The following is a 22694-nucleotide window of genomic DNA, read 5'->3' as shown; positions in this document are numbered from 1 at the left end:
TTGTTATTTAATGTTCATATTTATAAATATCACAAACTGCTGCAAGTGGTCGAAGAAAATATGAGATGTTTTACTCTGCCACTCAAAATATTTTGCACCCTATACGTGTCCATCTGAGCCTTTTGATTCTGATCACATCCACTCTTAGCATTTTACTGAAAGAATGACTGTATATTGTGTTATAAGTGACCAACTGAAGTATAATAGCTTGGACCATGAAGCTTATACTGGTAATCATTTGAATAATGTCTCCATTTTAGACGTCTTGTCATTTATCCAGTGTTTCAGACTCAGCACAATTTTTGCCCTTTCTTGCTAAGTGGCAGTGTTTTATAGATTGCTATTGAATTACCCAATAAATAAGTCAATTAAAAAATGCTGATGTTTATCTTTTTATCTTCTATTTATAATGCTCTTTTGCTATGCAAAATTGAGAGAGGAACGTGACTATGAAAAGAATTGTACTTAGTCAGCTATTAGAAACATGAGAAACTGTTTTTTATTAGCTATAATTGTTTACATCTCTCCAGCAAAACATTTCCATCTTTGAGAGTTTACAAGGCAAACTGAATTTGAGTTGAAGTATCTCCTTTCAGGCTTTAATGTTGGTAAGATTTCTTTAATGCACAGGAGAGAAGACACATGACTTGTAGCAACACAGAGCAGAGATGCTTTCCCTTCAGATCTATACAAATGAAATCAAATATTTCTTTGTAACATGTGGCACTAGCAGGGTGAAATAAAATGAGAAAGAAGAGTCCTGTTCTTTTGTAAAAAGGCTTCCTTTTGAAGAAGCACCTTTGGCACTTGAGAGTACCCCAAATAAGTTCTATTCCCTACATGGTCACCACTGGCTGGCCAAAGAATGGGGTTTTAGCACAGGAGGTACATCTGCTACCTACATTTCTATTAAGAAGAATCCTTATCTTACAGAAGGGGAACAATAAGGCTTGTCTTGCCTTCTTTCTGTGTAGATCTGCTAAACAGATGTCTTATCACAGCAATATCTACAGCTGTAGGTTTCATCCATTACATTTACAAATCTTCAGTCGTTCCCCTCTCAGAGTCAGGCTTGGAGCAATGAAAGTCACACAGACAAAAATTTGGTCTGAACGACTTCTAAAGAAAATGTTAATTATTACTTTATGTGAAATGTATTCTTTTTGTGTAGAACAGTCAATGCAGGCTTAGATAACACAATCTGGATAAAAATGCTTGGTCTTATGTCAGGTAACAAGAAGTAAAGTTTGAGGTTTAGTTAAGAATAGTCATCCTGATATTTCTGCTGATGAAAAAGTAGAAAACTACGACAACTGCATGACTTCAAAGAAGTTTCTCCATGAAACACACAGATTCTTGCACATCCTCTCCCTATCTTCTCCACTATTCCTGCTGTAGAAGATCACAGACTGAACAGCTGTTTCCAGTTAAGACTCTTCATTTCTGCCACTGGAGTCATGCAATCTAAGCCATTTCTTGAAAATGAGAAATGTAGGGACAGAGGGTATATACTGACTGAATCCCATGATCAAGGAGAAGCAGAGAGGTAGAGTAATATTTCCATTGGAACACTGGAAGCACAGAAAGCACCATGAATTTGGAGTCTCCAAGAATTCAAAGAACATCCCTACAGTGCTGTACTTGCACAGTCGTACTGTACTATACATCAGCTGACTTCTGCCTGTATTAATAACATCCAGGTGACAGAGGCTATTTTAAACTAGTCTTTTGTATCATAAGTTGATACTCCTCAGATCACATAAAGATTTCAAGGTTGCCAAAGATCTATCTTTCATGCCTTATGGCACATGTTTTTATATTAGTTTTAACAGAAGCTTATATAGCCTTTAATTGGCATCAAGATCAAAAGTTTAAAGTGAGATATTCAACACTTCAATCTATATAAATATATAATCACAAGTAAGCACTGTGTGATTATCACTACACAAACTTTCTGAGCTCTGGGATGTGTTTTCTGACCTTGATTTTTATTAGGTTCAAAAAATTAAGAAAAAGGAAAATTTACAGACCTTATGAACACATAAATCACTGACTCAAAGAGTCAAAGAGGTAATGAGGATTAAATATTTTTCAGAGCAAACACTCTAAGTTCAAGAGTTACTCAACACAATTTTGAAATCTATGCCAAGTTAGAGATTCTCCATTTAGTCTAGCACAGACACTTGAGTATCTTAAAGGTGAGGATAAGTATTTAAAGAGAATACATCCTATATTGGACCTTTGACCACAACAGAGTAGCAGAAGCTACAAAATGAAACAAGCAGGATAACACAGAACACGTACAATATCTTCTGCAAATTATCTAAATGATTCACAAAGATGAACTTTGATTACATCGTAGCAGAGCTTCGAATCAAACCTCCTCTCAGGACTACATCATAGCCCTTGAACTAGAAAAAGCTTTTCAATCTGCACTGCATTCCGGAAATCAGAATGGAGGGCTCTTCTTCCTTACCCTTAAAGGGTTTTCCTATTGTCCCTTAAATTTGTACTTATCAAAATTAGCATGTTCAGAGCATGGCCACATATCTTTACATATTTACAGACATTTTCTCTTGTGTAAGCTGATCTGATGCTGGAGAACAACTCCCCGGACAAAAAGACATCAAGCCATGGGAATATACCTCAATTATCATCTGTGCAGCTTCTGTTACTTTTTCCAATGATCTTAGCAACAAAGATTGACGGTAACCTTAAGATCACTTAAGGTCTGAAGCTGTAGGCAAATATCAGTTATATTTTGTATCCAAATGACCTTTACATTCATACATCACAACTACTGTCCTACTGGTGATGCCATTTGATGTATCTTATCATCCGAATAAAAGTATATATACACTGAGGTAAGTTTATCTATTTCCTTCAATTGAGAGATGTTTCCAGTCAACAAAAAAGGAAAAAAAAAGAAGAGTAAAAGTAGTATTTTGCCTCTTTCAGAAAATACTGACAACTTAATTTAGTTCTAAAAATGCTGTATTATTTACCACAAACTCAGTGATTATGAGAGAAGACTTACTGTGCTAGATTTAAAATTACTGAAATGTCACACTCTAAAGAAGCTATATTTAAAGACATATTAAGACCCAGTGTGTGAGTAACCTTTTAGGAGTTCGGATAAATTTAATTCTGTACACTATAATTTCCTCTGGCATTTTAAGATGAAGTCAGAGAAAATAACCAAATGCAATGATTAATGCGTCCAGGAGTGCATGTATTTCTGTAACAAGGTTCTTAGCTATTCATTTAGCATGAATTTAAAAATACAATACAATTTCTTCCTCTGTCTGCAATTCAGCAATTCCACATCATGGTGAGAGGATTACTCATCTGAAAATATAGGTGTTACACCAAGCTATACTGACAGCATATAAAATCAGGAACATTTCAGGTGTTTTTATGTATCTCATTACATATACTTGAAAAAGAATGATCAGCTGAGGAACACTCAAATAAAAAATTGCATTTAATATGTGCAACAGAAGGATACCCAGGTTGCTTGATCTGTACCGATATAGAGTTCACCAGCTTTTTAGTGAGAGAGCCCAATAAACAGCCAGAGCAAGAACGCACCCAAAGCAGACGCTTCACGTGAATAACAGCAGTTACTGGAGAACCAAGGGAGAACGAGCCTTGCTTTCCATATGGCTAATCTAATACCACCTTGTTCAAATGATGACTGATGGCAATAGCTCAATGCCCAGAAACAGTTAATATCTGTGAACTTCAGGCTCATCATGAAAATAAAGTCTAAACTTCATACGATCTTTCCAAAGGATACAGATAAGCTATCAATAATAATACCAGTTCCCTTTTCTAAAGACATGTAATAATCCTCCTCAAGGGTTATAACTGTTAGATATTCCAGCCCAAGTATTCCAGATTCCATTAACAAGATATATTCTTAACAGAGAATTACCAAAAATCACTCAAGCTCTGTAATCAAACTATTGAAGATGTAGGAAAATCTCATATGCAAGCAATCTCTAATGCTTCATGCATTAATTTTCCTTACTTTAGTGCTAAGTAATGAAATTCATGTGAATGCATATTTAAGATATTTGGGAGCCAATAAGAAAACCATGCCAGTCATAGCAGAAATTTACCCCTAAATCTTAATTGCTTTCTTTTCAAAATTAAGAACATAGGAATAGATTTTCATATTAAAGATGTAAATTGAAAGGAAAAAAAAGAAAGGAAAGAAGAAAAAGCATAGGAAAGACTTTTGTAAGGCTTCAGATGGCAGCATCAGCTGTCTGTGAGGGACAAAATTCACATTAAACTTTAAACTTCACAACTTCACAAAATTCACACTAAACTTCAGAAGATACTGAAAACATCGGTATACTAACCTATATGTGTTTGAGCCATAACATCAGCTAGTCTGTGTGCAGCACCACTGCCTCCACTTTGTGTCGAGGAAGAGGAAGTGGTTGACGTGGTAGAGCCATGGATTGCTTGACTGATCCAATGTTCCATGTTTATACTCCCCTGACTCGAGGTAGGAGTTCCCTGGGAGTCGCCCTGCACAGAGCCTTCATCTTCTGATCCAGAAGAAGTATCTAATAATTAAAAATAGCCTGTTACTTATCATGCTTTTATTTGTTTGAACTAGAAATAAGGCACATGCATGTCACAAATCCAAAGAAAACTGCCATTAAGAAAAACTTGTGAAGGCAGGCAAATACAATAAGAAAAGACTGTAATACTGCAAATCCTGAAACTAACGTCAATTGTGAACCGTGCACTGAGAGCTTTCCCACACTGACACCATGGCTCATGTATTATCCTACGAAAATAAAGTCTCTTCCTTTATCATGCAACTTGAGATCTCCTGCAGATCTCCAACTGCATGTTAACAATAGAGAACACTTGCCCAAGCTCACTCCAGAGTCTGTAAAAAGCCCACCCATCAGTAAGAAATTGAGCCCCAGCTGATTCTGGCTATGCAGTAAATTCAAAGAAAGGTGGCACAACAAATGGTAAAGGGAACTGTTAGGGAATAAACCAGAAACATGGAAGATATGTTAATCACATATTGCATTACAAGTTTGCCATATTTAGTGTCTCTTAATGTTAGTTCAGGTAACGCCAAGGGAAAAGCAGTCATAGAAAGCGCCTCCGTTGACTTTTCCTCTTCTCCTCTTGAAATACACCTCAATGTTATGCTCACTGTGTTTTGGACAGTATTGTTATTACTATCTATGGAAATATGCTTTTAGTTCATAGCAACAAAAAGAAGTATCTAAAACTTTTTCATAAAATACACGAACAAAAATGTTCACCTGGAGGTGTATAGGCATCCATTGATGTTTGCACCACCAACGAACGTCGTTTTGAGGGCATGGGGACTGCCATTTTCCTTTCTTTATGTTTAGCAAGGGCTGCTTGAACTGCTTCTGTGTGGACATCTGGAAGGAAAGAGAGAATCAAGTTAGAGTTCAAACAGAAAAAAAAAAGCTGTTTGTGCATTCAGCACATCCACACATAGGTTAGTTTGTACTCCAGCGATGTTGGCATTGACAGCACCTATGAGATGATGAATGCACAGGAACGCACGGGATCTAACAAGGCCTGCACCAGTACTCCTCATAGCAGAAGAATAGGCAAAAGTGAAGAGTGCTGCACCAGCAAACAAGTGCTTTGTGCTGTACCATTCTCCCAGAACACTTGCACTGTTTGAAGAGTAGAAACCCTGCTTCCTTAGAGCACGCCTCTGCTTAATAGAGTTTTAAAAGCAGTTGGTACTTCAGCAACAACTACTGTTTTCATTGAGAGTATGGTGTATAACATTGTTTTTTAAATGAACTAGGTTTCTAATTTATATAAAAGTCACACAAATGGATTGAACAGGAACATTTGCTTGAATGGTAAGAGCTACAAAGTGTCACAGCAACAATGGCAGCAGGTCCCCCATTCCCAAATCCTTTTGCCTCTCACATTCGGCTTGAATAGTGACAAAAAAAAGTACCATGACAGCTGGCCAGAGATGCAATGAGAACCACAAGCACTTCGAGCATGAGTCTTCCGCCTCACAGATGAGTGACATATACTCAGCTGGGATCAGCTGGATCCACGTTTCCAGCAGGTCCACTTTCCAGTGGATTTCCCCAGTATAGAGCTTCTTGACACTTCATACACACATGCAGCTGTCTGCTTCCCCAGGTTAGAAAAAGCCATTTACTATGTGTGAAATATAACATGTTTTGATAATTACCTTGTTTGGTGCAAATCTATTAATTATTGCAGGTGCACACTGAAAAAGCCTAATTTTAATTTAATATCTTGCCCTATTAATGTATTTCGATGGTCTTGGGAAAGATGTGCATAAAGAGACTAAGCAAAACACATGGTGCACAACAGAAGTCACTTGTGGTTAAACAGCTTGCACACAGTGACCATCTGGCACATGACTGGAAGAACATCAGATGATGCCTTTTCACCTATTGCTTATAACCATAAGAATTGCAGCAACAGTTGTGTGCAAGCTCAGCAGAGTCCAGCAGTGAAGTAATAGCACAGTGATGCGGGTCTAATCCAGAGCAATCCCACCTCTGCTGCCTCTGCTTGTAGGTGGGCAGCATGAACCTATTTCCTACTCCTGCAGAGATGCAGTGGCAGCTCTGACTGGGCAGTATTCCCTGAGAAAAGCAACATACAAGAGGAAAGTATAATGTGTACCAACCTTACTTACAGAGCTGTTAATTGGACCACTCGATGTCCTGCTGTACAAAGACAGAAAAGGATGACTGGAAGCATTCGATGACACATACTGCTACTAAGCCACAATGGCTCATCTGTAATAATGCTCCCTACCTTCCGTCAGGGCTTAAGCACCTCTCAGTGACAGCCTGCAGGGAAGAGTAAATCTAAGAAAAAGAACTTCATCAGCTGCTTCTGTGAGCTGTTTTTTGCTTTTGTTTTAAGCTGTGAAGAGAAAAAGTGTATCAAAGCAAGACAAGCAAGAAGAGCTGGAAAAGCACACTCAACAATAGAAGAGCCACGAGGCTGCCAGACTGAGACAAGAGAAGATGACGATGCTAACATTACACCAGAAATGTTTCTCTCCTGTGAAGTCCCCATTTCAAAGCAGAAGGTTTAAATTCTTTCTTATAATTAAAATCTGATTAAAAGTTTGATTTGAAAAATATCAGACAAACAAACAAAAAAAAAGCAATGTAACTCTTTACCCAACAGCATGTCCTCAAGATAAATTCCTGCCTGCTCACTCCACACCAATCCCATTCACAGGACTGAACGTGCTCACTGATAGCCTGAATTTCTTATCCAGCAAATGGGAAAAATTCTTGGTTTTCACTCAAAGGATAGAAATTAGATTTCAATCATCAAAATTGACCTTCTCTGTTTTTTTTTTTTGTTTGTTTGTTTGTTTTTTAAAGCTCTGGAGCAATTTTCTGAAGAGAATAAATGTTGCTGATCAAGACAGGAGGAATTACTTGTGTTTTATTGGATTTGGGATTCCTGGGTATTTTTTGCTAGGAGGATGTGAGGATTGCTATGAGGAGACAGATGAGGTGTAGCCATCAAGTTTTTAAAAAGTTTTTTTAAAGGAAGAACACTGAAAAAAATCATTATTAAAATGCTTAGTGACAGCTGGATGGTGAATTCTAGCTTACACATTCTTGGATTTCTTTTTAATTCTTTTTTGATGCATGACACACGATGGCAAAACCCCTCAGCATAATTAGAACACACTTTGCAGGGTTTTGATTTTCAAACAAGTCCACAGGAGTCCAGGAATTGAATTGTTTCTTAATAACGCACATGCCTAATACGTTTATTTGTAATGTGTTACTGTGGAATAAATCAAACGGGGCTGCTACAGCAGAAATGAAAAGCAGGAAAGCTACAACAATGGAAAAGATAGAGAACTCTGACTAAGCAATGAGGAAGCTGGGGAGAAGGATTCCTCACACCTACTCCTGGCTCAGCCTGCAAGGTTGACTGTTCTGAGTGCTCAGAACCAGGAGGTTACCAAGAGAGGACAGGAGATACGTCCAGAAAAGCCTATGGACGGATAGATCAGGTGGAGAGACTACCAGCAAGACTTTTGGGAGAGAGGAAAAAAGGCAGCAGAAACAGTCCAGTGTGGCTGAAAACTCTTCTGACGTCATTCAATCCCAGAAATCAAAATTATTTTGGTGAAATAAAGTGCACCTAAGTACCTAAAACAGGCTAAAGACAAGGTAGAGGGAATATGATAAAACATTGTACGGTCTTCTTTTTGAATGAGAAACTATCAACAGGTTCTAAAGGTGCTCTGCGACCCATTTTGACAGTCTTGTATAAAGTTGGACTTGTTAACAAACAGAACTGAAGCCATTCACACCAAGAGACTTAGTTCCAAAATCCCAAAGAAAACAGAGAGATGGAGAGCCAGATTGGTACTTAACCATTACAGCTGAAAATAACACACCGGTTCGAACACATCTACCCTGTAACCAAGGGTTGATGACTAGAATGTAGGCCAGACATGAGCCTAGATTCTAGGGAAAGTCTGTTATCATTTACAGGAATGCACTTCTCATATATATGCTTTGCTTTTACGTAGGTTTTCTGTTTGCACTCCTGATCAACAAGCCAACTCTGTTGCTGCATATAAAGGAGCATTAAACAAAACATGTCTAACATTCTTGTTCCACAATTTAAAAAGTACGTATTTAAATCAAAATTGAAACAGCCATTTCTCACGAAAAGGTGACTATGGTGTTTTGTTTTTTATCAATTTGAGCAAGAGTGTGGTAGCTCTTTGCCTTTAGTTAGGTGAAAGATTGGCCACAGTGCACAACATGCATGTTATTCTCTCTCACACATGTATGTGTTCTCTTCATTCCCAGTGCCTGCCCACAATCCTGGCAGCTACTGAGAAAACACAAGGAGACTTGCAAAGGGAATTTACAAAATAGTAATTGGAAGCTCCTTGTACACTGAAGGGAGGGATAGTTGTGAAACACACTGGGGAAGAGTATAATGAGGGTGAGAAGCCATAACCGAGTTCCCATGAGGCCAGAAACTGCTTATCCCACCAAATCCCATCAGCACAGAGCAGTTTGTATTCTCCACGTATCACAGCATCTGCAGTGAACATCATATCAGAATTTCAAACTGACTCTGGCAGGGTGATGGCCCTTATCTTGCAGGTCTGACAAAAGCATCTGAACTGTCTTCTCAGTCTACTCTGGCTCACTCAGTTTAACTGAATTCCTCAAATCATGATCGAAACTGCTTCAAAATACAGATCTGTTAATTTCTCCTGAAAAAGAAAACCCTTAAAGTATGAAGATTTTGCCCATCAAAGTCACACAGTTTCCTCATAGAGAGGTGTGCTACAATTTCTCAACCTTCATAAATTTCTAATAGAGTTTCAAGCACCTTGATGCACTCAACCCTTGTGAAAAGCCTCAAGTCTATACGGAAAGCAATTGCTTTTAGGTGAAATGCTCTTTTACGTAGAAGTCTGTGACATTCTAACTACGCTGTTAGAGCCGATGAAACGACTCCAGGTCTGACCCTTCAAAACACTCTTACAGCTAACAAAATCTTTACTGTTCCCACCTGGCTTTTCCAGAAGAAAGACTCAAGAGAAAATCTAAAGCAGTGAATAAAAAGTATCACCATTGGTATCTACAGCAGTAGGAACCACCATGCAATCCCTTATCTGCCACTGTTATCCACTGTTCCAGGTTGACCAACCTGGTATGTTGAATTCAACTTGTGACTTTGTTCTCAATGAATCAATAGACAGGAGATAATAAAGTGGCCTGCTTGGGAAAGCTAATTGCTTACCTTGTGCTGCTGTGGCATACCTAGTACTCACTATTCAACCCAACAACTATTTCTTAAAGACTGCCTGATAATTCCTATTCGTATTTGTATTTATATTCTTTCCTTTTGTTTTCTACAGCTGCTAGAAAAGCATTCTTCTAAAGCATGCATCCTTGCCTGGCAGGGAGCATCACCCTGACCATACACTTCAACAGAGACATCTCATTCCTTACTTGGGCCCAATGTAGAGCCTCTGAACACTCAGAACATTAGCTGGATTTGCTCCACAGGCAGGTCAGACACTCACCATACTGTAAGCAAAGTGATACCACCTCAAGGGTCACAGATCTGGGCAGTAGTTAAGCGGGGATTGCAACACAGGGTGCTCCTCCCATGGTAAGCATCAGCTCTATTAAACATTTCCACGTTATAAAACTGTTCCTCACAGTCACTAAATAAAACACACCAGAAGACAAAAGAAAAAGTTTCTTCTGCTGTTCTTAACTCAGAGCTTGCAACTGTGCCAGTCAGTTCTCTTGCACCCAATTTGTCAGTCAGACCTGTTTCTTTCTGAGACCAGTTGGTAGTTTTGCTAGAATCAGGACAACAGAAGTCTGTTCCCACCTGTGTTTCAGATTAAATATATAACTTCAATTGTCTTTGCCCCAGTCTTCAGTTTCCCAGTAATTATAAAGCCCTGACACTCTATATGGTTACTTTGTTTACTTTTCTGCTATGCAAAAAATGTCATTGTTGACACTCAATTACTGGGTGTTTAAGAAATACAAATATGGGAAAACAAGCTGTTGCCTAATTTTTGTTGTACAGATGCAAAATATTCTAACAGAATTCCACAGTTTCCTTCTGCAATTACACTTCTATCTCACCCTTCAGAGAACTTACCCCTGAGGGAATAAAACTGCTGAGAGACATATCTAAATGTGATCTGAATTCATTCCTTTCATCTCATTGTCCCTTTTGTCTCATGTAAATCCTCCCCCTTGAGCTACTTCTGCTTTTTCTTGAGTGGGCCTTTGCAAATAACCGTTCTTCCTTTGCTTTCATAGCCAATTCCTGCTAATGGAATGGTATGACTGGTAACAGGACTGGCCCACTGACTCTGAGCAGGCTCAGCATCCTTGCTTTGTGTAGGATATTCCATAAACACAGATTCACAGAATGAAAGAATCATGGAATGGTTTAGGTTGGAAGGCACCTTTAAGATCACCTAGTTCAAACTCCCCTGCTACAGACAAGGACACCTCCCACCAGACCAGGTTGCCCAATGCTCAATCCAGCCTGGCTTTGAAGGCTTCCTGGGAAGGGGCATTCACAACCTCTCCAGGCAACTTATTCCAGTTTCTCACCACCCTCCCAGTAAAGAATTTCTTCCTGATATCTAGTCTAAATCTACCCTCTTCCAGTTTAAAGACATCTCACCTTGTCCTGTCAGTACACTTCCTTATAAAATGTCCTTCCTGAAGTTTCCTGTAGACCCCCTTCAGGTACTGGAAAGGCCACCATAAGGTTTCCTTGGAGCCTTTGCTTCTGCAAGTTGAAGAGCCCCAGCTCTCTCATCCTGTCCTTGAATGGGAGGTGTTCCAGCTCTCTCATGATCTTCGTGGTCCTCCTCTGGACCCGCTCCAACAGCTCCACGCTGTTCTTGTATTCAGGGCCCCAGAACTGGGCACACAAGAGCAGAGGGGCAGAATCACCTCCCTTGATCAGCATTGGTGACGTTTCTCTTGACGCAACCCAGAATACAGATGGCCTTCTGGGCTGCAAGCACACATTGCCAGCTCATGTTGAATCTTTCATCAACCAACACCCCCGAATCCTTTTTCTCAGGGCTGCTCTCAAGCAATTCTCCACCCAACCTGTATCCATGCTTGGAACGCCCCTACCCATGTGCAGGACCTTGCACTTGGCCTTGTTGAATTTTATCATGTTGGCATGGGCCCACCTCTCAAGCCTGCCCAGGTCACTCAGGATAACACCCCTTCCCTCTAATGTGTCAACTACATCACTCAGCTTGCTGTCATTGCAAACTTGCTGAGGGTGCCTCATTTACGGAGTGACATGTTATTAAGATAAAGAAGGCTGATGCTCTGCGCTAATTAGTTTAGAATGCCAAATGATTTTTAATAAGAGGTTATTTATGTACATATAATACATATTTATGTCTTATTTATACTGCAGGAAAGGATCAGCCCTAAAGTCAGACATTGAACAAATGAGTGAAAATACAAATAAGCCTCTGCTTCAGGGAGGCCAGCACCTGTGGCTGCATCAGCTGTAAGAACAGGCAGAGAGGCAGCTTGCAGGAGGCAAGAGGAGCGAGGACAGCTATGCTGCCCCAAACATACTGCAGCAGCAGAATCATAACAGCTTCTGAGTTACTACAGGAAGGCAATTGAGACAATGAGAAATCAGCCTCCCAAAGGCCACGGACACTCATTATTAAAGGCTGAAAATTCCAGATAAGGCAATGCTAAGTATAGCAACAGTAAGCAAAGTAATTATACAGAGGAAAGTATGGCAATTGCTGTCTTACAGGAAACTAGTATTTGAAAGCATGAAAGTCTCTCATGAGTTTAATCAGACCTTTGTTGTAGCTGCCATGGAAACAAAGGGATACACTGAGAATTCATTTCCTAATACGTGGCCTGTAAATACTCTGAGTAAAGATAATTTGGAAGCTACAACTATTGGAAATGCAATCAGGACATACTAAACAGGGTGAGACACAGTGAATGTGCTATCATCAGAACAGATTACAGTTAGGCTTTGTTCTTTGATTGTCCTGGGCTGACAGCACTGGCTGTATTTTCAGGCATACAAAGGGCAAGTGATTTCACAACAATTGCTGATTTCATCTGACACAGATCAGTCCTTGCAAAATCATCTCACTCCTTGGAACGTGAAAGTAAGTCTATATAACAAGGGATCTTTGCTATGGGTGATGCTATAATGAAGTGGTGTCAGAATACTTTCACAGCATCTAGGGGCATTAAGATAGGAAAGCACACAGCCTGAAAAGTGTGACACCTCATTTCTTTCCAGCTGCAAGCAGGTGTGCCATTAATTCTGAAATATGATATTCACACACAATGAATACCCAACTGAATGCAGGAACATCTGCTCTAATAAGACATTCATTTATACGAGGGCTGTGGAGGTTACTGACAGAAACAAACTGTTGCTTACATTTCAGAAAATTTCAGTAAGTTTTAGTCTTCAGGACATTTAAAACCGGGTTAATTCTGGATCATGGGTTTTACTGTGAATGTGGGATACATGGATATGCGAGGGAAGTTCTGCTGACTTGTCATGAATTTGGGCCAAATTCTGTTGACCTGCACTATTTTTAACAACAAAATATCAGCTTTCTAGAAAGCACCTGTACTCCCACAAATGTGCCACAATAAAGACCTAGCTCCTCAAGGATGCTGCAGCAAACTAACTCCACTGGTGCAGGAAACATTGGGCTGGGCAAAGAGCTGTGCCACAAAATTGCATCCTGAAGGTGCATCCTTCACATATAGGCATATGTGAAGAAACTAGAAACATATGTTGTCATGAACTCAGAAAGCTTAATTCTGAAGAAAAAGCATGGCTATCATTTTGCAGTTTGGATGGCAGTAGTGCTAATCCATAATTTTGGGTGGAAGAGAAAAGCTGAACATACAACTGGGAAAGCTGCAAGGACAGATCGTGAAATACAGAGGTCATCTGACGGAAACAGAGGATACAAAACTGAAGACTGAACTCTTAATGACTCCAGTGCTAGTTTTGATGAAGTCTAGTTTTTGCTAGAGCCTCCAGATATTATAACAAAGTTGATTTAAAAATGTTTTTTTTCTCTCCAAACTCTGAGATTGAATATTATACTTATTCTAATCATAAGTGAAATAAAAAAACATGCAAGCTGCACACTAATAATTTCCATCCCTCCATGTATTTATTATCGCATTTGTAATGCAATCTGGAAGTCAGCTTCGTATAGTGACTTCAGCTCAGGCCCCCTTATTATGTGATCTGAAGTAAATCAACTTTCTATTTATTTCTCTCTGGAGATCCTTGAGTAATTTTCCTCAGGAGTTCTGCAATTATCCTTACAAATTTTTCTGCTGGGTCAAAAGCAAGGACATGGCCATATGAATTACATCTTTGCAAAAGTTTGCTTTCAACCTGTTTTTCCCCCAGTTGAGTGGTAGCTTGAAATTAAGTTTAATAGCAAGCTAAATCAAACAGGAGACAAATTAACTTCTGAGTAAGTGTTCCTACAGTAAAGATTAACTTTTTCCAGTATCCCTTACTCACCTGAAGAGTTAATACATTTTTCATTTTATGCTAAGCAGCCTTAATACATAGTACATTCATCATCTTTTTCTCCCTCCTTATTCTCTGGAGTAATGTTAAATGGCAGTGGCTCAATAAAAATAATTCCTTTCATCTTCCTGTTCCATTCTTTTTTCTACCATGCCCTACAAGTCCTATATTCTCATAGAGTGATTCAGTTTTGTCTTCTTTTTTCTTTTCAGTTCTAGAAAGAATATAGAATGAGACCTTGAACACCCTTTCAAAACTGCAAAATACATGTTTTAGAATCACTGTAAGTTGAAAACATGCAAAAAGTCAGCAACCTTTGGTGCAGCTCATGCACACGCTTACCTCACGGTCAGTGAGAACAAACGTGTGATGAGGTGTGTACCAAAGCACACAGAGCAGAGCAGCTCAGCTACCTTGGGTCTGCTGCCAATCCTCTTCTAGGACTGGAGCCTACAGGGAGTGTTGTTTCACTCTTTGCTTCATTCTTTCAAATGCCCCTAAACCCTATCTTGGAATGATTTGTGTTGAAGTTTAATGATCTCATGCTCAGTATAAGCTGCTCAGTCTTTTCCCTGTTGAACAGCAGTGTGGGAAAGGTGGCTGAGGAATGTGAGCTGGGACAGAGCTGTAGTTAGGATGCATTTGTTTTGGCAATATTTCCAAAAATCTCCTATATTAAGATGTCTTTTAAAAGAAATGCTGAGTGAGCTTGGAAAATGAACTCTGCAGTGGTGGAATCTCTGGGGCAGGGGCTGGCAACCCTCCAAGAATGGTGCAGACTGGATTTTTCTTTCTTGTCTTCAGAGGTTGAGTGAACAGGAAAAAATTCACGATGAGTGAGTAGATGAAGGGAGATCCTCGCTCCCATGGGTCAGGGTGCCACAACCACCTGTCACCAGCAGTGTCTTTCCTCCAGGACACCAGCTGAGAGGTTCTGATTCCACGTATGGTCTTTCTCAAAACACTCTATTTCTCAGCTCCCTACGCTCATCCGGTGTATGCCTTTTAAATTCTGTCTATGTGATCCACGTAGCACACGTGCTCTCACTTGTTGGTCTTCGCTCCAGGATTATGTGAACCCTGAGACACAAGCGGTGCAATTTCAGCTACGCTGCTTCTTCTCACATCACTTCCGACATCTGCAAACATTAGTTCTCAGAGCTCCCTGGTCTCGTTTTCCTTAATTGCTACAGTTGTTCCAGGCAATGTAAAATGCTGGACATCTTCAAGTTGAAAAACAAGTGACTTAACAAACCTTGCCCAATGCATCTCTCATATCCTCATCTCATCAGAGCAGAATTCTACAGCAGAAATCAGAATCAAGAGACACCACCTCATATGCATGAATCTGGACATATTACATAATGTTTCCTGTCATTTAATGATAAGACTTTTTTAGTTTCAAATCCTTATGGGTGCATAGATTTCGTATGCTTATGTCATAATTTTTTGTTTGTTCTTTAACTGAAAAGCAACAATCGTAGAAACTGTATAAAACAGGTTCCGGCATTCAAGGAAGGTGCCTGGCTTTCAGCACTGGGATGGAAAACTAAGGCTTTTGCTTTGGCATAATCTAAGGGCAACAGGGAGATCCCTTTGGAAAAATGAAGTTGGTGTGGATTGACTTCTCACTTCTCCAAGTACTGAACACCCAGCTAAGGGCGGGTAACATCCTTGTTCTCTGGAGAGACTTGAGTAAATTATGAAGGTCTCTGACAAAGAGATGTGCTCTGAACAACCAGGACCTGCTGAACAACACCAATCTGGTGGAGATTCACTGTAATCAAGAAAAGCCTTTCTAATTAAGAGGATGTGCCCATTTTGCCCATGGGTTTCACATTATGAACTGCCACAGCAGCAGCTGCTGCTGTACTGAGCTGCAGCCTTTATGTGGCAGTAGAGCCCAGCTCTGCATCAAACAGCAGCGAAGCTGGGTCAAACTCAAGAAGCAGGGCCACTCTGGGGATACCTTACAGATCACCATTTTAAGCACCAAATTAGTGTGACCTTCCTTCCAAAACCACGATGGCTCAGATTGTGGTATTTTAAATAATGGAGGCAGAACCTTTGATTTCTCCTGTAACGGATTTCACTGTCAGAACGAACAGGGAACAAACACGTCTCTAGTGACTGTAAGGAAGACACGTAGTGCCAACATCCCCTATAAAACTCAGTAATCTACTGAGTTAACATAATTCATTTAGATAACATGGTAAGACCATGATGGTTAAGCCATTCAGGTTCCCAACTTGTTTATGTCACTTCACAATTCATATGTCTTTATCTCAATGCATTATACCAAATCCATGGATGCGCAGCTTTCAAAAGCAGTTGAGAAACCTAATTTTTAAACCACATCTAGGAAATGAAGCTGTATGTCTGCCTGTAGCTACATCTACATAACCCCTATTGACTTCATACTCTGTATGGAGAGATGCCAGTCTCCTCTCCATGAAAACCCATGATATCACATGTAGGAACGGCACAAGGCTGTCCAAGGGAGATCTGTACATCAGGAATTTATTTACTATTAGGGTGGTCAGACACTGCAACGAGCTTCCTAACGAGGTGTTTGGTGCCCTATGCCTGCCAGCATTCAAGAGGCATTGCCCCCAATAACGTTTTAACTTTTAGCCCTGAAGAGGTCAGGCAGTTGGACTCAAGTATCTTTGGTGGGCGCTTTCAACGGAACTATTCTGTTTCCATGCTATTTCTAAATCTGTGCCTGATTTTGCAGTCACGTAATTTGAGCCAGATCAAGCCAAATGCTGACATCCATTCTTTGCAGAGGCCAAAGTCAAGTGCAAGTCAGTCCTCCCCTCATCAGCTTTTCTTGCCTGAAAAGTCACTGGCCAGAAAGGTCTCTTGCCAAAAATTAGTAATCCAACCTATGAACATGTTTGGTTTCAGTGCCAACTTGAGCCCCTAGATAATGTTATAGTATAGGCACAGGCTAAGGAACAGCAGCTGCTAGGAGAAAAATATTGCCATGATCTACATTTGGCAAACCTTTTCAAAGACTGCTTCCGAGTGGGTAAACAGTGAAAGAATTTTTACATTTTGTAGTTTAAAAAAATATATATATTTCTGAATTGAAGTCAGCTAAATTAGCTGCTATACCTGCATAAATATTTCAAGCCTGAATTGATTAAATTACTTATGGCATGATGCAATTCTTTAGACATCTGACAAACTATCAGTTGATAACATCATGGAACTTAATGATTCCAGTACCACTTCCATATAAAAAGTAGGCAGGGAATTTTAAAACTTTGCAGTTTTAAGGAATTAGACCACAGTTTTAACTGGCAGAATTCAAAAATAAAATTATTATAAAACACAGAACTCACTGTGAACACTTGCTGAAGAAATAATTACCAGTCAGATTTATTTAGAATATAAAAATCATAGAAATCAGTTTTTCAAAATTATAGTGCTAAAAAATTCCATTAATGAAATAACAATAAAAAAAGGACTGAAAGGGGAAAATGTCACAGCCTGATATTTTCCATAATAAGGAAGAATAATTTAAAGGTGATATTAATGGCAGCAATGATTTTGAGTCTTCAAAGAGAGTTCATTAAATAATCTTTGCTGACATCTGAATTTATGTAAAAAGCAAACATGGAAAGAGAGCTGGATGATTTTCAGGACATCAGACTTCCAATTAGGAAAATCTTAAAAAGAAGAGACAGAAAAGGACTTTGATCAGAGTTTCAGGAGAAGATTTGTTTTCATTGTTAATTGAAATAAATTGTGCAAAAAAAGAAAACAAAAACCTAAGGAAGGGAAATGTTTTTCTAGAAGTGAATTACTTATTTGTTAAAGACTATACATTCATTTTGTTTTGGGCTCTTTCCAAGAAGACGTGTCAAATATGATAACAAGCACTGAAAGCAGGTAACAGCTAGGAGCGAATAATCACAATGGGATCAGAGCAGAGATGCTGAAGCATTAAGCACAGCAAAACAACAAGCTAAACAGAGGCTTCTAACTAAAGCAAATCTGAATCTGAAGACAAGATAATCAGAAAGAAATCTGACTTATATTTTCATAACCTGCAATAAGAGAGATATGAAACCAAGAAAGAAATGGACTCCTGATATTGAGGCAATGTATAGAAGTGGATAGAAAAATCCAGAATAGGAACACTGCATTCTATCGTAGTCAAGCTCTTCAAAGACTAAAATACTTCCAAGTATAGGTGATGAAGTGATAACTTCTCCACATTGAGATGGAAGCTCACATTTACTTGTGTTGACATTTGCTGTGTACAATTTTCTTTAGAGTGAATGAAGCCTTGGTAGCTCTTCAGAGAAATTTGCTGGAGAGCTTGGTGACTTACTGAGGAATCATATTCTACAGCAATAACAACGTAGGAATTCAAAAACAAGCCTGACTGGGTATCAGAAGAGGCACACAGGGATAGGCATCATGGCTCCTCCTGCCCATCCCCAGACTGACTCATAATCTTAGTTTGCAAACAGTAAGCAGACCTCAAGCCGATTCTACGCACAAACACAGAACTCCTCTGAAATTCATCTTTGCTTGGAGGTTTGAGGGCATGGGTTCATGAACTAGACAATTCCAAGAATAATATTTCTATCTGTTTAAAAAACGGCGTTTACAATTTTTAGCATAACGTAGGAGAAGCTTCTAGTTTATACATCAAGGAACCATTACACACATCACACAGCCATTAATCGAAGAAAAACTGGCAGCATCTACAGTGTGAACTCAAGGTTTCTAAGGGAAGAAGGGAGTTTTCAGATTTATCAGAGTGATCTGGACACAGATAACGTTTCTTAGCCAACATTTATCATTAAATTTTCCTTTAAGTCAGACTAGCAAGCTTTCTGACTAATGAAATGAACTAGTGATATCTTACAAAAGGTTTAATAAGGACTTCTCTATAGCTTTCCAGATGTGTCAGCACAATGAGTCTGTGTCCAGCAAGTTATGCCTCCCCGCACAATCCAAAATTTCCAGAGATGACTCCTCCATGACCACCCCAACTACCATTCTCTGGCTTTTAATTCACAGGTCACGAAGATCCCTATGCCACAATGGCTGATGAGTGCTGCTGTCCACTGCTCCATTATTCCACAGCTGGAAGAGAGGCAGTGGCAGAAAAATGTGTCGCTGCTTTCTGGCTACCATCTGAGAAGAGCACCTCTACTGCAGTAGTCTCTATAGCAGTTTAAACAACAGCTGAGCCCACCAACCTCTCAGTTAGTTAAAGTGCAGCACAAGCACATTATGCCTTAAAAGATAAGATTAAAGAAGTTTCAGAGCTCATTTTTCTTTCAGTTATATAACAATCACTTCTTTTGGTCTGTGATATATTGGAGAGATACCGCAAAGAGACTTTGATCCCATTTACAGGAAATCTACCTCACTGTTCACTTCTCTAGTCCATACTTCACCAGTTTATCAGGGAGGATGCTAGGGGAAATACTGTCAAAAGCCTTACTAAGACCAGGCAGAACACATCTACTGCTCTTTTCTCAACGTCCAAAGTAGTCATTTTATTGTAAAAAGCTATTAGCTTGGTGATCATGGATTGACCAATGTAATAAGGGGACTTCTTAAGAACATGACGATTACTCCAAATCACTTTCTTGTCTTTCATACATTTCAAAGCGTTTTCCAGTATTACTTGTTCTGCCACCTTCTCAGAGATTGACCAGCTGTAGTTCTCCAGATTCTCCTTCTTGCCATTTCAGAGAAAGGACTGAGGCTTGCTTCCAAAGAATTAAGAGAGGCCTCATAATGACATTGGTCAGCTCCTCAGCATTTCTGAGTGCATCCTGTCACGTCCCATGACCTTGACATGATTAGTCTAAATATTCCCTGTGCTGATCCCTTTTCACAGAGCACATGTTTTCATTGCTCAGGACTTTGCCACTAGTCTCTGGGGCCCTGGATTCCTTGAAGGCAAGACCAATAAGAGATCAAGGTATAAAAAACCCCATTACGTGCCTTGCCCTTTTCACTGTCCTGCTCCATTCAGCAGTGAGTCCACACGTTCCCCAGTCTTTCTTCTGCTGCTTACAGGCCCCTAGAAATCCTTATTGTTCTCTTCACATTGTTTGTTAGACAAAAATCCAGATATGCTTTGGCTTTACAAATCCATCCTTCTATGCTTGGAAAGCATCCCTGCATTTGTATGATGAACACTTCTCACGCATAGCTATTTACAGGAGTTTACAACAAAATTCTTTTAAACAGAGTAGAGAACAAAAACAGTGACTTCAATTTTTTATTCCAATTCTCTGCTCTTCAGTTCTACTCACCCGATCTGTAGCGCTCATCCCGTGACCCTGAGGACCTGCGACGGTGATATCGTGAGGAAGAGGACGGAGTAACCGGAGTTCGACGCTCTTGTGGCAATGCCTGGTCCACTCCTGCATTAGTAATAAATAAATACATAAAGCTCATTCTGATTGAATTCCAGAAGTTCAACAGCAAGGAGGAGCTCAGCCTATGCTAGACCTAGAAAATGAACACTCTAGTCACATCAGTTTACTCAACAGCATTTGCCACTGCTCAGCTTTCCTGGTGTGCTTACATCCCTGCTTCTCTAACAGGACAACTTAAGATCACTCGCTCCATAAGAAGAGCACACAGCCTGTAAGATTGGGGTAATCAACCATACAAGTTTTCTCCATACAGGTGGCTTTTCACAAAGTAGTAATCATGAAATATTTTAATGTCTAATAAACACAAACACCATTCCAATGAATCTGGAAGATTTCCTGTAAATTGGTTAAAAACAGTTCCTAAAATGGTTTAGCACATTTGTATTACAAACATTTTACTAAAACCTCATGCAGATAGATCATATCAGTTTGTGACAGCACAGTATTAATTTATGTAAACTAGATCTTCTGTGGGGTCTTCAGTTCAATACCTATAGGCATTTTCAGCTACCAAAGGCCAGGAAATAAGCAGTAACTGTACCAAACCAGGCTGAAGCAGCAATCTGTTCTGGCAAAAAAATGAAAATAATTCAGACATAACATATACATGCAGCATCTCCACATACTAGGTCCAAACTTCCAGTATGTTAGATTTAAACCTTTTATTTATCTCTTTGCCTTACAATTTCCTTTTCCATAGCACAGATATTTTTTAAAGGCTGCTCCAAAGATAGCAGTGGTATAACTGCAGCACTGCTATACAGACACTTCCAGAAACTTCACAGCCTCTCCAGAAGAGTGAAGTGAGTTACTTACATAGAACAATTCAAACAAACAATAGGAAAAGAAAACAAATGTGAATATGTAACAGTGGTATAATATACCACCCAGTTCTTTCTCTTCCACAGAACAACCTGAGTAAACAAACCCAGCAAGCAACGTATATAGCTCAGATTTAATAAACCAGAACATTGGGCACTGTGAGTCACAGAGGGAAAACAAAACACAACAACACACACACAAATTCTACCAAAAGAAAGAGACCCTAAAGAAATGAAATTCATTCTTTTACCTTTTAATTTTTGCTTTCTTTTTAACTTTTGAAAGCAGTTACACACTGTGTAACTGTAGGGACAGAAGTAAAACTGGCTTCTTGCACATAGGGCTGATGGTAGGAAAGATCTGTTAAAATTAATTAAATGATTAACTGAGCTCAATCAAATGATTAAAAACTGAAATTGGATTCAACAAAGCCATGTTTGAATAAGCGTTCATTTTTTTAATTATTATTATTTTTTTTTAAGCACAATGCAAAAACGTTCCATGATTATTTCTGAACTATTCAATGCTTGTTTATTGGGGCGAGGTAAGAATTTACTTCTGGGGTAACAAGAATTTTTATGTTGAATACAGACCTACAGGCCAGTCAAAAAGCATCTGTCAAAAAAGTCAGCACTGTACCATGCATTTCTGTGATGCAGAAATTGAGCTGAGATACAGCTCCTCTCTTAAATCTCTGGCATATCACATACATCAAGTCCGCTGTGATCCCATGGAGAAGGCCCTGCTTGGCTAGAAAGCGTACTTGGAGTAAAATCTCCTTGAGACATAAGACAGAGTAAATCCATAAAAGCTCTTTTACTCAGACTGCGATTAATAATTCATATTCTTAATTCAAATAAAATATCTTCATTCAACTGTTCTGTCTCCACGCTACAGTGCTGTGCAATTTCACCACAGTTCTGCATAATTTCATTTCCTCTCTAGTCTTCACATTCTTTTAAGTACACGTACATAAATTCTGAAGCACTGAAATGTTCTGAAGGAATATTTTCTCCTCATTGGTGGCCTTACTGGGTCACCATGAGAATACCAATAAAACTAACAACATGCGTTAAATTAATTTTGATAGGAAATGTTCAGAAAATGATGTTTCAGTCTGTACAAGGTTCTAACCACATCTCAGTCCTTATCCATATTGCCAGTCTCATTGTACAATAATAAGATACTTTCTGGAAATCGCATATATTTACAAAAATCACAGCCAAAGACACACATCTAACATTCTGCGTCACAGTTTTGGTGAAGAAAGCAGTGCCACAGCTTCCCTGCCTGTGTATGGCAATGCCATGCAGA

At 39.3% G+C, this 22694-nt stretch overlaps 1 protein-coding gene across 1 annotated transcript in view; it reads right to left on the bottom strand.

Annotated features, from left to right (window-relative positions):
• The window catches only part of DIP2C (disco interacting protein 2 homolog C), a gene marked incomplete at both ends in the record, with an annotated part of 288528 nt that overhangs the window by 101060 nt on the left and 164774 nt on the right, over positions 1–22694 (bottom strand). The window contains 3 exons of the mRNA XM_079538586.1: positions 4371–4580; positions 5304–5429; positions 20433–20543. Of these exons, the coding sequence (XP_079394712.1) occupies positions 4371–4580; positions 5304–5429; positions 20433–20543 (447 nt within the window). The remainder of the gene's footprint in view (positions 1–4370; positions 4581–5303; positions 5430–20432; positions 20544–22694) is intronic.

The sequence above is a fragment of the Tetrao urogallus genome (genome assembly GCF_951394365.1).
Source record: "Tetrao urogallus genome assembly, chromosome: 7".
Lineage (NCBI taxonomy): Eukaryota > Metazoa > Chordata > Aves > Galliformes > Phasianidae > Tetrao > Tetrao urogallus.
The sequence above is the reverse complement of the archived record's forward strand: the minus strand, read 5'-3'. Positions and strand labels throughout refer to the sequence as shown.